At 40.1% G+C, this 16935-nt stretch overlaps 2 protein-coding genes across 2 annotated transcripts in view; both read right to left on the bottom strand.

The window, feature by feature from the left end:
• LOC132869217 (GTP-binding protein REM 2-like) overlaps positions 1-7384 on the bottom strand; it is an 82167-nt gene extending 74783 nt beyond the window's left edge. Inside the window, exons 1-2 of the mRNA XM_060902555.1 lie at positions 7363-7384; positions 5965-6067 (exon numbers count right to left, since the gene is read on the bottom strand). Coding sequence (XP_060758538.1) covers positions 5965-6067; positions 7363-7384 — 125 coding nt within the window. The remainder of the gene's footprint in view (positions 1-5964; positions 6068-7362) is intronic.
• A 3640-nt stretch (positions 7385-11024) lies between these two features.
• nrl (neural retina leucine zipper) lies at positions 11025-16809 on the bottom strand. Its single transcript, XM_060902547.1, has 4 exons — positions 16207-16809; positions 15648-15938; positions 12268-12483; positions 11025-11171 (listed from the first exon to the last, which is right to left on the bottom strand). The coding sequence occupies exons 1-4, from the start codon at positions 16807-16809 to the stop codon at positions 11025-11027; spliced, it is 1257 nt and encodes a 418-aa protein (XP_060758530.1).
• Positions 16810-16935: the final 126 nt, after the last annotated feature.

Genomic DNA, 16935 nt, shown 5'->3' with positions numbered 1-16935 from the left:
CCTTAGTTGTCCATTGCTCCAGCTGTTGTGATGTTGTCAGAGGGCTCTGTTCTCGGTCCAGCATCAGTACATGTTCCTCTGGTTCTGTCTCCTTGGGTTTCTCTGGCAGAGGAAGTCAACTGAGAGCATCAGCATTACCATGTTTTTTTACCGGCCCGGTAACATATAACATACTCATATGCTCTCAACAGCACAGCCCATCTCATTATTCTTTGAGATGCCATCTGTGGGACCGCTTTCATCTCATTGAATAAACTTATCAATGGCTTATGATCTGTACAAATCACAAACTTTCTACCATACAGATACTTATGAAAATACTGCACTCCAAAAATGACAGCTAATCCCTCTTTATCAAGTTGGGAATAGTTTTTTTCAGCAGCGGTGAGTGTGTGTGATGCAAACCCTATAGGTTTCTCCTCACCAGCTGCAATACGGTGAGCTAGTACTGTTCCGACTCCATATGGAGAGGCATCACAGGAAAGTATCGGTTCTTTCTTCTCCTCATAATGCACTAACACACTACTTGATTGTAAGAGCTCTTTTGACTCTTTGAAAGCTTTTTCTTGTTCTTGCCCCCATACCCATGTTTCATCTTTTCTGAGTAACTTGTGCATAGGTACAGTAGACAAGTTAGGCAGAAACTTATTATAAAAGTTCAACAGTCCCAAATAAGCTTTAAGCTCAGTCACTGATGTAGGTGCGGGAACCTCCTGCACTGCTTTTACCTTGGCTGGCAGTGGGTGCAACCCTGTCTCATCCACTTTGTGTCCCAAAAATGTCACTTCAGTCTCCATGAACTGACACTTGCTCCTTTTTAAGCATAGTCCAGCATCTTGCAGTCGTTGCAGCACTTGATCCAATGTCTGCAGATGATCCTTGTCATTCTTTCCGGTCAGAATGATGTCATCAAGGTATACTGCTACATTCTCGATTCCTTGTAGCACACCCTCCATCGTGTGCTGGAATATAGCTGGGCTGGAGCTCACACCAAAGGGTAGTCTTGTGTATGTGAAAAGTCCCTTGTGTGTATTCACGGTGATGTATTTTCTTGAATCTTCATCTAATACTATCTGTTGATAAGCATGGCTCATATCTAACTTGGTGTATTTCTCACCCCCAGTAAGACAAGCTATCATACGGTATCCTCCATTCTAGGAATGGGATACTGCTCAATTGGTGACACATTGTTTAATGTTAGCTTATAGTCCCCACAAATCCTGACTCTGGAGTCTGGTTTTAGAACTGGTACTATAGGCGCTGCCCAGTCTGAAAATTTCACTGGTTCAATGATTTTTCTCCTCTAAAAGCCTCTCTAGTTCTTGTTCTACTTTCTTTTTCATTGCAAAGGGAACTGACCTTGACTTGTAGAAGCAGGGCTTTGCATCATTCTCTACATGTATCTTTGCTGCAAAGCCTTTTAACGTCCCTAGCTCATCCTTAAATACTGTACCATGTCTCAAAAGTACTTCTTGCAGTGGTTCTTCTTGGCCTTCTATCTTATGTACAGTTTTCCAATCTATCTGGAGAGCTTTCATCCACCCTCGCCCCAGTAAACTGGTCCCTGAACCTTTGACGACCACTACTGCTAACATCTTAGCACTGCTTTCATGTTCCACTTTGACTTTTGCTGCTCCGAACACTGGTACTACATGACCACCATATGTTTTCAGTTTTATCTTGCACTGGAGCAACCTGGGTTTTTTAACACTACGGAATAACCTGTAAAATGCCTTCTCTGACATTACTGTATAGCCACAGCCTGTGTTTACTTCATAGGTTACATCCTGTCCATTTACTTTCAACACTTGTCTTATTGGTTCTTCTCTGGGAATGACTATTTCTTCCTGCATGTTGTGTATGGTAATATTATTACCTTTTATGTGGTACATAGTGAAAACTTCCTCCTTATCACTCTCCTCCCCTTCCTCCTGCATGAAATTAGCTCTTTTGTTAAATTTTCCTGACTCCCCTTGTACATGCTTAGTCTTTCCTTTTCCCATGTCCTTCATTTTGCAGGCCCTTTTTATGTGTCCCACTTTCCCGCAGTTATGACACACTTCTTTGGCAAACCTGCAGTCCCTTGCCAAGTGGTTGTCTCCCGTGCATCTGTAGCATGTCCTCACGTCCTGCTGCGTCCTGGCGCGGACATCATTCACCTGGCGCACCGACCCTGACGCTCAGTTCCAGTTTGCATGCTCTCTGGCTCCCTGCAAATCCACAATGTCTCTGTTTGCCGCCTCCATTGCCTGCGCAAACTTCAATGCCTTGTCAAAGGTTAACTTGTCCTCTGACAGCAGCCTCTGCTGTATGCCGTCATCATTTATGCCGCAAACGAGCCGGTCCCTCAACATCACCATCAGCGTATCACCGAAGTTACAGTCCTGCGCGAGCTTTCTCAGCTCTGCTACATAGTCACTAACACTCTCATCTGGCTTCCTGTTCCTTGTATTAAATTTCCACCTCTGCATTATCTCGCTGGTCTTGGGGTGAAAATGATGTTCTAACAACTTTACCAGATCCTCATAGGAGCGGTCTCCTGGCTTATCCAGGCTTAGCAGGTTCCTCATCAAGGCATAGGTCTGTGCTCCCATGCCGCTCAGTAGCACAGCTCTTTTCCGTTCTGCCTCCGTTATGTTATTTGCGACAAAAAAGTGGTCCAAAACTTCACAGTACTCTTCCCACGTCTGCGAATTGCTGTCAAATGGTGCCACCACGCCCACCATTGCAGCCACCATTGTTCCTCACTAGCTCTTCTTAGCTAGCAAACACTACAGGACCATCAACAACTTTGCTTACTTGCTAAGCAGACCGGCGTTAAACTTCTCGGTGCTTTTATCCTCGTCGCCATATGTGATATCTTCAAAATATCAGCAAATACGGTAAAGGAGCTGGTTTCTTTTCTGGAACCACTTTTATTATTAGCACCGGTACATACAGCCAGTCACGGCAGAGAGCAGCTTCATTTCCCGGCAGTCAGATACAACACCCAGGGTCAACATTACCAACGCCCCCTACTGGCTCTGGGGAGTAGTGATATCTGAAAACTCACTTCACAACAGTTGGCATCCATTAACTTCTTGTATTAAGTAAAAAAATAAAGTGCACACAGTCCTTCACTGTAAACATAACACACTTTCAGTAACAGAATTTAAGCCTATATAAACATTGACTCACACATGCTGCTTCTCTTGAATGTATACACGGAAGTAAGCAGTGTTGCCAGATCCTGCTGACGCTTTCCAGCCCAAAATATGTTCAAAACCCACCAAAATGCACTTGAAACTGCCCAATCTGGGCGGGAAACCGCCCAATCTGGCAACACTGGAAGGCAGGCGGAAGGTAGTTTGTCGACGTCACCTCAAGATGACGCCAACGATTGGTCAAATTTGCGGGAAAGTTGCGGTGATTGGATATAATTGCAACACCGTCCTGAATTTGCGGGGATTGGTTGAATTTGCGTTGAAGTTGCAAATCGCAACATCGCAAAATCCTGGAGGGTCTGATAAGTGGCAAAAAAAAATTGTTATTTATAAAAATTAGATGAAAATGTAGCTTTGAAGAATATACTTGCCTAAATATTCCACTGATTTTGTTATAATATAACAATAGTATCCATAGTTCATCTCATTTGTTTATTTTTTTGTTTCAAGTTAATGTCAATACTAGTCTAATATAAGCCACATTCATTTTTCAAAAATCATGAATATGAGCAGAAATCAATGATTCAGTAATATTAGATATATACATATGCACAGCAAATATTGGAGATATTTGATTTAAACCTCTCTTTTTGAAAGGTTTCACTACAGAGGAATTTAATGCTCTTTTCTGGGGTGCATTCTGTGATCCTTCCTCCAGTTTTCTCTGCTTTTGTTTTTCTGATCTTTCCTTCTGCTTTTTCTGATGTTCCTGCAGTGCTCTTTTGGATAGTTTCTTGGCTACTCTGTTCACATGAGCTTTTGTTTCAAGTTCTGTATTCACCACATTCATTAATCTCTTCTTGGATTCAACTTCCTCTCTGGCTAAGCACAACTACGCTTTCCACGACATATTGAATTAAGTTCAACGCATTAGAAACAAAAGCACGAACGGAATTAAAACACGTTTTCTAGCAAATGGGTGCAGCCATATTGTTTTCTCGTTCTATCGCGTACAGTCTTGCGGTATTTACATCAATTTAACTTCCGAGTGTTCCCGAATGTCAACAAGAACAAACGAAGCCGACGACAACATCGCTAAACAAGCAAACCAAATCAGAACGTATTCTGCTGGTCATTTTACTTAAACAAATATTTTTAACAGATATACAAGAGATTTAAAAAAAAACAACACTTTGGCGAGAAAAATAGTGGAATTCCGCTAAATAGCAAACGTCTGGGATCCATGTTAAGCGTAAGCTGAGTGGAGGCTGCATTAGCCACCGCCGCGATGTATAAAAAAGAGGGGAGTCCGTGGGTCCTCCCCCGGAAAATTTTGAAAATATAGATGTTAAATGGTGAATTCTGAGTGATCCCGAATGCAAAATTTTATTTTTATGAAGTATAAATTATGAAGTAAAAACTTATGAATTTCAATTCTTTGAAAAACCACTGTGAGTAGCTGGCAATGGAGCGTTTGTAGGCGGCAAAATCGCCGGTTGCCGGCAGTTATTGAGAGGACTGCTAAAAACGAGTGAAATTATCTTGCTGCATGGACAGTTAATTTTACTTGACAAGACATCTTGGAATAAGTTGGTCACAATCTAGAATGAGGTTTAATAATCTCAGAGTTGGTGTCTTGTATTCTTCTAATAGGAAATGCTAGATTGTTTCAACTATATTCAATATATTTGATAAGATGTCTTTTTTTTGCAGTGTACATCTGGATTTCTGTAAAGCTGCTAGATCATATTGGTGATACTGTTCAAAGACAAACACAAACAAATATTCTGAACATCCATCATTTCAACGCACTACTGTTTTCCAGAAGACTTAATGATTTATAATCGCACTATTCAGTGTCACCCAGCAGCGGATTCCTGAAGTTTCATTTTGAATTCTTCTTTGATTTCATGTCCTCTCAGGGAGTTTTTCCTTGCCACTTCCTCACTCCTGGCTGGCTTGCTCGTTTGGCAGCGCTCTAAACCTACGCCTGGAATTCTGTAAAGTTGCTAGATCATATTGGCGATACTGTTCAAAAACAAACAAAAACTAAAGGGCGGCATGGTGGTGTAAGTAGCATGGTTGCCTTACAGCAAGAAGGTTCTGGGTTCGAGCCCAGTGGCCGGCAGGGGCTTTTCTGTGTGGAGTTTGCATGTTCTCCCTGTGTCTGTGTGGGTTTCCTCCGGGTGCTCTGGTTTCCCCCCCAGTTCAAAAACATGCGGTTAGGTTAATATGGGACGGCCTTAGGCTGAGGTGACCTTGAGCGAGGCACCGAACTCCTAACTGCTCCCTGGGCAGTTAGCATGGCTGCCCACTGTGTGTGCTCATTGCTCATGTGTGTGTTCACTGATTCAGAGGAATTTTACAAGCATGTGATGAATAAAGTTCTTCTTCTAAAAGTGAAATATCTGAGTTTTTACTTTTGATGGGTAGGACAGATAAGGAAGGAGAGAGAACAGCACTCTAGTCAGAAAAGGAAGATTTATTAGCAATAAATGTCCTCCATCATACCGTGCAGATCAATTCATTCTGAATTAGAGGACTGTGAAGATGTGAGCTCACAGAAATATAACTGGAAACAACCAGGCTTTTACCTGTTACCTAGCTGAGAGAGAGAGAGAGAGAGAGAGAGAGAGAGAGATTGTCTCAAATGAACAATAATAGCTAATAGCTAATCGCTCTCCTCCTCAAACTTCACCTCTATGAACCTCCTCTTCTCCTTGTAAACAGTAACTTCACCACAATTCATATATCAAATGTCCACTATTGTCTTTGTAATAAATAAATAATTGAATGAATGATGTATTTAAAATTCGCCTACCTCGACCGAGGACCTCCAAAATACCCATCAGAGATGTTCTCGCTCTGCGCGTCTCTCACCGTCTTGTACTTCAGTTTGGAGCGGGTCGAGCGCGCTCCCCTCCCTATAATGATGCGCGCTCCCGCAGGCGCACACACGCCCACTCCATACTCTGGAATCCACCTGATCCGCGCTCACGACTCCGGCGCACCCATCTCTCTCTCTCTCTCTCTCTCTCTCTCTCTCTCTCTGTGTGTGTGTGTGTGTGTGTGTGTGAGAGAGAGAGAGAGAGAGAGAGAGAGAAGAAGAATCAATAGGTATTTCATTATCAAAGATTTATTCAATCTACAATCTAATCTTTAAAGATTAACAAATCATAAGCAGATTTTAAAAAATATTATTTTTTTAATATTGTGCAGGAGACCATATGCTTGTCTTATAATTACACATCAGTCTTAATATTTTTTCATTCATACATTCGAGACATTTTCTGCAATTTTCTAAGTTACAGTCTTTAGTTGAGTTTTTACAGCCTGGATTCAGTAGGGGGCAGCAGAAAGCAACGTTTCCAGTCGAAAAGCCCACGTTTCCACTGGAGTCTGATACGAGATGATTTTGATACTGACCCAGTACATCCCCAGGTTTTCAGAATCGGGTTGATTTGCCACACAGAGATAATTCTGGCTCTTTTCAGTGAGTCGGATCATTAATTTTGACTCAATAATATCCCCGATAAAATCCAGCTATTGGCTCCCGAATGGCTCATTGTCATGCCATTTATTTTGCAAAATGAGATAAAGTTTGTGCTATTTTGACACACAAGCCGTTTTATTTTCCTAACTATGGCTGAAACGGCTCTAACAAATGCATGATGTATTTGTTGCCCCTATATGAATGTGTTGGATTAATTGGTGCATGCAGCATAAATTCCTGAATCACACCATGGATCCACCATGACCCCGACAGGATGAATCGGGTTACTGAAGATGAATTAATGAATTAGTGTTTATATCATCATAAATTCACTAAACCACTGTGCAAGAAAATGTGTATTGACATAAACAGTAATAATTAATTATACAGTAATAATTACTGGAAGCCGTTATTTGTTATTGTTATTGTGCCTGCTCTGTTTGTGTTTCATTAGGAAGATTCATTTGTATCCATCCTATAAAACTGATTGCACCTGACTACACAGCTCAACAATAAACAGTACAGTAGATCCTCCATGTCTTGCTGCCTCATAAACACAGCTGAGAGTCAGACACACACCTCACCTACTGCAATAATAATGCAAAAAAAATGGCTCATAGAAAAATCTGGTTTGTTCAAGAATGACACATTACTACTCTAAACATTTCAGACATTCTGTCCCTCTCTCTCTCTCTCTCTCTCTCTCCATTTTGCCCTCATTTTTACTCATTATATCCATTCCCTCCATTATACCTATCTGTATGCCAATTGTGCATTTGGAATTTGTTCTGGCTTCTAGCTGTATGTGTGTGTGTTCCTGTAACACTGCATATGTCCTCACCACAAAGGCCCCCTGCCTTTTCCAAAGCGCTCCGGCAGTGAGCTGACCGAGGTCTATTATCCTCCTAATCCCCACGCCAATGTAGAGAGAGAAAGAGCGCGAGAGAGAACAAGGAGGGAGGGCTGAGAGTGAGGTCATCCTGCTCTGGCCTTAGTTTTAGAGAGAGAGAGAGAGAGAGAGAGAGAGAGAGAGAGAGAGAGAGATTGCAGTTGGGGTGATGGAAAACTTTTAAGAACAGTAATGAGAATGATTAAATCTGCAGGAAGCTAAATGTACTTAAAATTGTTTTATTTAAAACACATTTAATATGTCATATTTTTAAGTGTTCAAACAGAAATGTGTTCTGCACTCAGAATTTATTTCAGTCATAGAGCAATGTTCAAATACTCTTTATATCACCACTACAGCATAAACCAACATTGTAGTACTTCACCTATGAAATAAATAAAGCACACAATAAAAAGAGAAACCAGCAAATGAAAATGATGATCAGATGATAATAATAATAATAATAATAATAATAATAATAATAATAATAATAATAATAATAATAATAAAGACTGTAAATTAATGAATTAGCAGAATCAATATTTTTTAATTATTGATCCAAAAAGAAAAGTCTAAAGTAAAGTTCCTCAGATGATTTGTTATGTATAAAGAATTGTGCTCATGTACCACTGTACCAAGCCTTAGTTGTTAAAAGGGGGGGGGCGTCCAGGTCTGTGATTTCTGACGTTTAAGTTTCTTTGAAATCAGTTCAGGATTGTTAAACATGGTATTTTTTTTATTCACTGACAATCACTCAAAACCCCATGATCCATTTCCTACAGTAAGCATAGACAAATTCTCATAATAAAAGCAGTTGGAAATTATTTCTTGATTACATTATGTCTATTTCTCCAACATGGTAACATGTTTTCACCTGAATATTTTGTGATAAATATAGTGTTGAACATTGAACATATGTTTTTTTTTTCCCCATTTATTTTTCTATAAATGAGCCTTTGTTGTCAATCAGATTGTAACACTGCATGGAATACTTCTGCAAAAAAAAAAAAAAAAAATATATATATATATATATATATATATATATATATATATATATATATATATATATATATATATATATATATACACACACACACACACACACACACACACACCAAATATAGTCCAGTATCCAAGAATTGGTTGCTGCAGCTTTGGTCGAAAAACTGAAGAAGCAAGCTAACAATTTTTGGTCTAAATTTCAGGGAAGCTGTTCAAATGTGAAAACTGGAGATGAGATACATAATTCATGTTTAATATAATTATTTATATGATCTGCTAATCATAAGCGCAAGCATTGGAGAAAATGTGATCTCAGTGGTTGACTGTGGTATGGTTGTGGGTTGAGGGGTTGGTATAAGTATTTCAGAAACAATTGATGAGAAATTGCTGGTTGTATGACAGTCTCTAAAGAACATTCCTGCAACCCCAACTGCAGTGAGCATCAGTTCTGTGGGGCAGAAATGCCTTGTTAATAAGAAAGATCCAAGGAGAATGTCCAGACTGAGTCTACAGTAACTAAAATAACCACTTTTTACAATCATGGTGAGTACAAAAGCATGTCAGAATATATAGCACCAAACCTTAAGGCAGATGAAGTTTCACTCCTGTCAGAAATATTGAAACATTTTTTGTTTCAATTTTGCAATGGACACTGTATTGGTGAACAACTTTCTTCCAAAAGATATTTGTTTTGATGATGGTGATATAGAGTGCTGTCTAACACCTTATAGGTGCTTACTTGGGTTGAGATCTGATGATGATTAAGACCATCACATATAATGTGCCTCATGTAATTTCATCCTCAATCATCCAGGAATAGTCCACTCCCATCAAGATACTGTAGACATGCTTCATCACAGAACAAAGGTCAGAAGAACTTTGCATTGATTTGCAGTGACCCATCTCTCTAAGTGGACAAGTGGAAACAAACAATGCAAGGGAAAAAATGAAATAAAATTTCCTCCTGTGTAACAGTGACTACCACTGTTTTTTTTTCAATTAATTTTCCAAAGTCTCATCCAGTCTGTCATTTATACATATAATTTAAACAGATGAAACTTGAATAGCAGTCAGTAGAGTGCATACCTACACCAAGCTACATGAGCAGATTTGCATTAAAATCTAATCAATTGTTCCTTGACCCATCATCCACCTTTCCTCCAAATTTCATCAAACTCTGTTCACTGCTTTTTGAGTTACATTGGGAACAGGCAAAATAAATAAATAAATAAATAAATAAATAAATAAATATCCTGGATCCACATACATATCTGCAGCTGCATCAAAATCTAATATGTTGTTCCTTGGCCCAATGCCCATCTTTCCTCAAAATTTCATCAAAATCCATTCTCTACTTTTTGAGTTATGCTAGGAACAATAAAAAAAAATCCTGGATCTGCATACATATCTGGATCCTAGATCCACATACATATCCAGATTTTTCATCAAAATGTGATCAATTGTTCCTTGGCCCATGGTTCATCTTTCCTCACAATTCCATCAAAATCTGTTCACTATTTTTTGAGTTATGTTGGGAACAGGCAAACAAACAAACAAACAAACAAACAAACAAACAGTAGTGAAAACATAACCTCCTTCAACAATGTTGGCGGAGGTAATGAGTAACTATAGTTTCCCCTGTTCACTGTATACAGTATATTAGTACCCGTAGTGCACTGTAAATCCAGTGTACACACTATTTCCACAAAAAGAACCACAATGCAAAGAGGTATGAGCTCAAATTTTACTTGCTATATGTATGGATACTGGTGTGGTTAAAAGAAAAAAGGTTAACTCAACACGTAGTGCTTTAAATTATGTATTTAATACAGAAAATTGATTTTAATCCTTTTGCTGTTGTTGTTGGTTCAGTTTGTTAGGCAATTTGTAAGTCTTTACTGTTTCTCCACGTACTGCTCTATATAAAAACAGTCCACACAGTAAACCATGGGGAAAAAATAATGAGTGAAGGAGTGACTGGTTATATAGCAGCAATTATAATTTTGAAACCTAAGTTACAATTATAAGTATGAAAATGACCTTATTCAGTCAGTTCAGAGCTCTGACACATGGAAAAACTCATGAAGTCAGACACTCAGCTCTGTATCTGAGGAGGATATCTGATATCTATAATTACAATAAAGATCTCTTGCTTTTTGCTTTCCCCAAATTTACACTTAAGCAGGAAAGATTTGAGAAAGCAAACGAAAAACTGTAAAGCCTTTACTATTCATGTGAACTTCACAGTGATCAAACCAAAACCACTGTCCAGCAGCAAGTGAATTCCTTACAAAGTGATTCTCCTGGGCTTTATCATGCAAAACCCTGATTTTATCACTCAAATTCAGCTGGCTTTGGTTAAATAGCTTATGCCACAGTTGAGCACTTTCTTGAGTCTCCCCTGGCTTCTTGCAATATTTTCTGATAGCTTAGATGGCCCGGTGAAGTAGCTCGTTTCTCTTCTTTCAGTTTGTCAGTTTGGTGTCTTGCTTTCCTTTCAGAGGAAATAGTCTGTGGAAGGAGAAGGTGGGTTGTTGGTTTGAGTGGGCGGGGCCTCGTTGGAGTTAACAAGCTTCTCGTAACGAGCTTTGTAGGCGTCTCGCTCTCTCAACACACGGGACAGCTCGCACTGCAGCTGCTCCAGCTAGAGAGGGGTAATGGTGAGAGTAGGAGTGGAGAAAGATGGAGGAAGAATTGGAGAGAGAGAGAGAGAGAGAGAGAGAGAGAGAGAGAGAGAGAGAGAGAGAGAGAGAGTTAAAAAACAAGAAAGAAAGATGAGGGAATGACAAAGAGGATATTGAGAGAAACAATTTATGAGCAAGCAAGCAAGGAAGGAAGAGAGGGAGAAGAAGAGAAGGAAAGAAAGATGCAAGAAGGCAACAAGAGATTTACAAGATTTTGGAGAAGAAACTGATGAGAGAGAGAGAGAGAGAGAGAGAGAGAGAGAGAGAGAGAGAGAGAGACCAAGACAAAGGGAAAGAAATGATAATTGAAGATAGAAAGAGAAAAAAGAGATGCAAAATCAGCAAATGCTGATTGTTTAATGTAGGACCATGGTCCTGGAGAAATGTTGTTTCGTTTTGACTGTGTACTGTACCAACTGTATATGGTTGAAATGACAAATAAAAAAAAAAACCTTAACCTTAAATGCAAGGGAGTAAAAAAGGCCAGAAAGATAAATAAAGGAATGGAAAGCATGGAGGAAGTAGGTTCAAAAGAGAGAAATGAAGATATTGAGATAGAAGAATAGAAAGAGTGAGACAAGGACAGGAAGGAGCATAGTGAGAAAAAAGGATGGGGAGGGAGAGAGCGAGTGAGAACAGTGGAGGCAGGGAAAGAGATACGGATAAGGGAGAATGTATTAGGGAGAGATACAAAAAGAGATGTCCAAAGATGAAAATGGAGCAAGTGAGGGAGGGGGACAAAGAGACGGATGCAGAGAGTTCATTTGAAAAACACTTATGTAAGAGGAAAACTCTTGGCATTCACGATTACATTCAGCTGGCAGCTGCAGACTATTAGAGGCACATTTACTGTATGTAGATTTTGAAATATGAACTGGATAGTGAATAGGTTACAAATGGCCTCTAGTTAGAGTGCTCTTCCAGCATGTACTCAAACAGTTTAGTGTCATCACAAATGTCCGTGCTTATTTTCAATATGCATAGTAAAATGTAAACATTGTGCTTGTATGGCTTTTGTAAATGCCTTGGAACATAATATATTTTGTGTGTGTGTACCTGCTGTGTGAGGATGTGTTTCTCAGACTCAAGTGCATGCCTGTGCTGCAGTCGTTTGTAACGGCAGGACTGAGCATAGCCTCGGTTCTTCAGCGTGCGACGTTTTTGCTTCAGACGCACCACCTCATCTTTACTCACACCACGCAAGTGCCTGTTCAACTCACGCACAGACAGACTAACGAGCTGCTCATCTGAAAAACGCTCATCCAATCCAGACTAAAGGAAATAAGAAAGAGGATAATGCAGTAAGTTAGAAATAAGACACAACATGGAAATGCTGGTAAAATAATCAACATGGTGTTGGTGTGATGTGGCCTGACATGAGATGGAAGTTGATAGGTTTCCCATAACAATACAGTCCAAAGGGGTTTATTTTTCTAATACAACAATCATTTTAGACTTACAAATTGTTTAACTATTTAATTATTGATGTGTCAATTCTTTTAACCCAAGACAAATTTCCTTTCATCAGTTATATATGTTATAGACATTAAAAGCGCATCTCACCAGACCTCACATTTTTCTCTCAAAGTTAATAAGACAAATAAAAACCCTGTGGCTTGTCAGGTTACAGAGAAACTGCAACACACACCATCCTCTGCCCTTAAGACATACTCATGTTGGAAAATTTTCTGCCTGTTACAAAGCTGAAACTGGAGACTCTTTCTATAAATATTAAATAATCCTTATAGAAACCTTCACCAGTGTTAAATGACATGTTATGTAGAGCCATGCACACAAGTCAAACATTGTATAAACTGTATAAATAGTGTCATGACATGTCTGGTGATAAGGTGTGTAAGATTAAAAATAATAATAATTAGTACCAGAGGTAATGTTTATATAGTGTAATGTGACATGATGCCATGAGGCGTGTATGTGTATGCTTCTCGCGCATACATTCATTATGTCGTGAGCCATGTCACAAGCATGCAAACAGGCGTGTGTGTGTGCATAATCTATAATCTGTCTGACTGAGTGCAAGTGACAGTGATCAGGATTACAAAACAATAATAGCAGATATTATGCTAATCTCAGAGACCTGTTCCACATTCATCCTTACACATCTCTGAACAGACCATATTGTAAATACAGCTGAACATAATGAAACCTAAAAAAAAAATTACCCCCCCCCCCCCATCAAATAATATGCAGCTAACTCTTACCAATACCAGCATCAAGGGACTACCACAGTTCTTAAACTGTTCCCAGTAAATGGATATGGAGAACATTAATTAAATTTGGCCAACTTTGATGTAAACTGCAACAGTATGCATACAGTATATAACTTGGTCATATAGCTAGATACAGTGGTACTTGAAAGTTTGTGAACCCTTTAGAATTTTCTATATTTCTGCATAAATATGACCTAAAACATCATCAGATTTTCCCACAAGTCCTAAAGATAGATAAAGAGAACCCAGTTAAACAAATGAGACAAAAATATTATATTTGGTCATTTATTTATTGAGGAAAATGATCCAATATTACATATCTGTGAGTGACAAAAGTATGTGAACCTCTAGGATTAGCAGTTAATTTGAAGGTGAAATTAGAGTCAGGTGTTTTCAGTCAATGGGATGACAATCAGGTGTAAGTGGGCACCCTGTTTTATTTAAAGAACAGGGATCTATCAAAGTCTGATCTTCACAATACATGTTTATGGAAGTGTATCATGGCACGAACAAAGGAGATTTCTGAGGACCTCAGAAAAAGCGTTTTTGATGCTCATCAGGCTGGGAAAGGTTACAAAACCATCTCTAAAGAGTTTGGACTCCACCAATCCATAGTCAGACAGATTGTGTCCAAATGGAGGAAATTCAAGATCATTGTTACCCTCCCCAGGAGTGGTCAACCAAAAAAGATCACTCCAAGAGCAAGGCGTGTAATAGTCAGCGAAGTCACAAAGGACCCCAGGGTAACTCCTAAGCAACTGAAGGCCTCGCTCACATTGGCTAATGTTAATGTTCATGAGTCCAACCATCAGGAGAAGACTGAACAACAATGGTATGCATGGCAGGGTTGCAAGGAGAAAGCCACTGCTTTCCAAAAAGAACACTGCTGCTCATCTGCAGTTTGCTAAAGATCACGTGGACAAGCCAGAAGGCTATTGGAAAAAATGTTTTGTGGACAGATGAGACCAAAATAGAACATTTTGGTTTAAATGAGAAGCGTTATGTTTGGAGAAAGGAAAACACTGCATTCCAGCATAAGAACCTTATCCCATCTGTGAAACATGGTGGTGGTAGTATCGTGGTTTGGGCCTGTTTTGCTGCATCTGGGCCAGGACGGCTTGCCATCATGAATGGAACAATGAATTCTGAATTATATCAGCGAATTCTAAAGGAAAATGTCAGGACATCTGCCCATGAACTGAATCTCAAGAAAAGGTGGGTCATGCAGCAAGACAACGACCCAAAGCACACAAGTCATTCTACCAAAGAATGGTTAAAGAAGAATAAAGTTAATGTTTTGGAATGGCCAAGTCAAAATCCTGACCTTAATCCAATGGAAATGTTGTGGAAGGACCTGAAGCAAGCAGTGCATGTGAGGAAACCCACCAACATCCCAGAGTTGAAGCTGTCCTGTATGGAGGAATGGGCTAAAATTCCTCCAAGCCGGTGTGCAGGACTGATCAACAGTTACCGGAAACATTTAGTTGCAGTTATTGCTGCACAAGGGGATCACACCAGATACTGAAAGCAAAGGTTCACATACTTTTGCCACTCATAGATATGTAATATTGGATCATTTTCCTCAATAAATAAATGACCAAGTATAATATTTTTGTCTCATTTGTTTAACTGGGTTCTTTTTATCTACTTTTAGGACTTGTGTGAAAATCTGATGATGTTTTAGGTCATATTTATGCAGAAATCTAGAAAATTCTAAAGGGTTCACAAACTTTCAAGCACCACTGTAGCTAGCTTGCTTGTTGATATCAGTTTCCAGTCACCTTGTCTGGCCACCTCACTGAAAAGTCCTTGGAGCATCACTTGTGGTGCAGATTCTGATTTTCTTGCTTGGTTAAGTCTTGCAACACATGACTATTAAATTCCAGTATCTTTACACTGACACCAATTCATGTTTTGTTTTGTTTTGTTTTGTTTTTAATCATGGCAAGTACACATTTTCTCAAAAGTTTAACACAAGCACAAGCAATATAATCTTTAGAAATGTGGAAATTATTCATACAAGTGGATAGAGTTCACATTTCAAACAGAAATTAACTTGGTTCTCACAAGGGGTGAATCCAGAAGCTTTCATTACCTGAATTCATGGCAACAGTAAACTAGGGGCCTCTTTTTTCTCTCTAGATACAACCAGGCAATAAAACAGTTCTGCACATTGGCATAAGCTTTGCCCATCTTCATCTTTACCTGGCTAGCTTGGAGCTGATGATGATGGTGAGTGTGATGATTGTTAATGAGATGATGCGGGTGATGGTGATGATGAGGATGATGATGCTGCGGATGATGAAGGCGGGATGAAGGACTTAAAGGCTGTTGGTACGTGCCTTGGGCTGGATTGCCATTGTGGAGAGATGGAGGGCCAGAGGAAACAAAAACGAGAGGACGGTGACACAGTTCCGAAGCTTTGACATCACCTCCACTCTCACTGCTTGAGTCTCCCAGATTACTGCTCCCAGAGCTCTGAGACAGAACTGGGAACTGAGAAAGGGAATGAGAGAAGGAATGATGGGTGGAGCAAAAGGAGTAAGAGATATCAGTCGAGATTTTGGTGTGCCACCAATTTTAAATTTCAAACACCAAGTTATACAAATGCATAACTCTCTAGTTCATCTCACACTCAGCACTTCTCTCTCTCTCTCTCTCTCTCAGCCCTCAGAAAAATACATGCAAGCCATTGGCCATCCACCCCCACACACCTACCACCTACCAGAGAACACCTACTAACACACAAATACACAGACTGCACCTGTGAGCTCACAGCAGCGGCAGCCGAGTTGAGTAGCACCTCCACTGCATCTTCACATCCTAGAAATCCCCCAACGATCCCCCTGTCTCTGTCACCTCTCTCTGTTGTTCCTCCTAAGGCCTCTAGGAGAGAAGCATCCCCTCCAAATTGCTGCTGGATTGCTGCCAGCCAGAACAGATCTTCCAAAGACGTGGGGTTTGGACACTGGCCTGGGACACCAGGTGCAGGGCTGCAATCCAGATTCCCTTGTGAGGTGGAACTTAATCCAGAGACATAGCTGGCAGAGATAGAGAGAGGGATGGATATCGAAGAGGAGGAGGAAGAAGAGACAGATGGAAGCGGATGAGCATCACTGAGAGTTGGCGAGGGAGGTAGAGAAGTGTAGGGGCTAGAACTGAGGCTGGAATCTGGAGGAGGTTGAACCACATAGGGGGATGATGAGGAGTCCTGCTGTTGTTGGACATCTTTTGGATATGAGCATGGTGGAGGAGGGGGAGGAGAGTCAGCCTTTGCCTCAAATTTGAGCAGATCAAAGTCATTTAGGTACTCCATGGCCAGGGGGCTGGGGGGCAATGGGGGAAGAGGGATAGAAGGTGATGACATAGCCAACCTGAGAGTTTGTGGTGTAACAAGTTTCCTAAGGTGTATTGAGTGTCGCTCCTTTCACTCTCGGAGTGAGATTCAGTTAGTGGTCCAATGACCTGGTTGGGCTCACCAGTGATTCTTCTT

Source organism: Neoarius graeffei, chromosome 2 (genome assembly GCF_027579695.1).
Source record: "Neoarius graeffei isolate fNeoGra1 chromosome 2, fNeoGra1.pri, whole genome shotgun sequence".
NCBI lineage: Eukaryota > Metazoa > Chordata > Actinopteri > Siluriformes > Ariidae > Neoarius > Neoarius graeffei.
This window is presented reverse-complemented; position numbering and strand designations above follow the sequence as displayed.

What these genes read in the sequence shown, in the direction of transcription:
- nrl (XM_060902547.1), bottom strand. Translation starts at nt 16,809, where the DNA reads ATGTCATCACCTTCTATCCCTCTTCCCCCATTGCCCCCCAGCCCCCTG. An exon ending in CCGCTGCTGTGAGCTCACAG is followed by an intron (nt 15,939 to 16,206) that starts GTGCAGTCTGTG and finishes TCCCTTTCTCAG; the next exon opens with TTCCCAGTTCTGTCTCAGAG. An exon ending in AACACATCCTCACACAGCAG is followed by an intron (nt 11,172 to 12,267) that starts GTACACACACAC and finishes ACCCCTCTCTAG; the next exon opens with CTGGAGCAGCTGCAGTGCGA.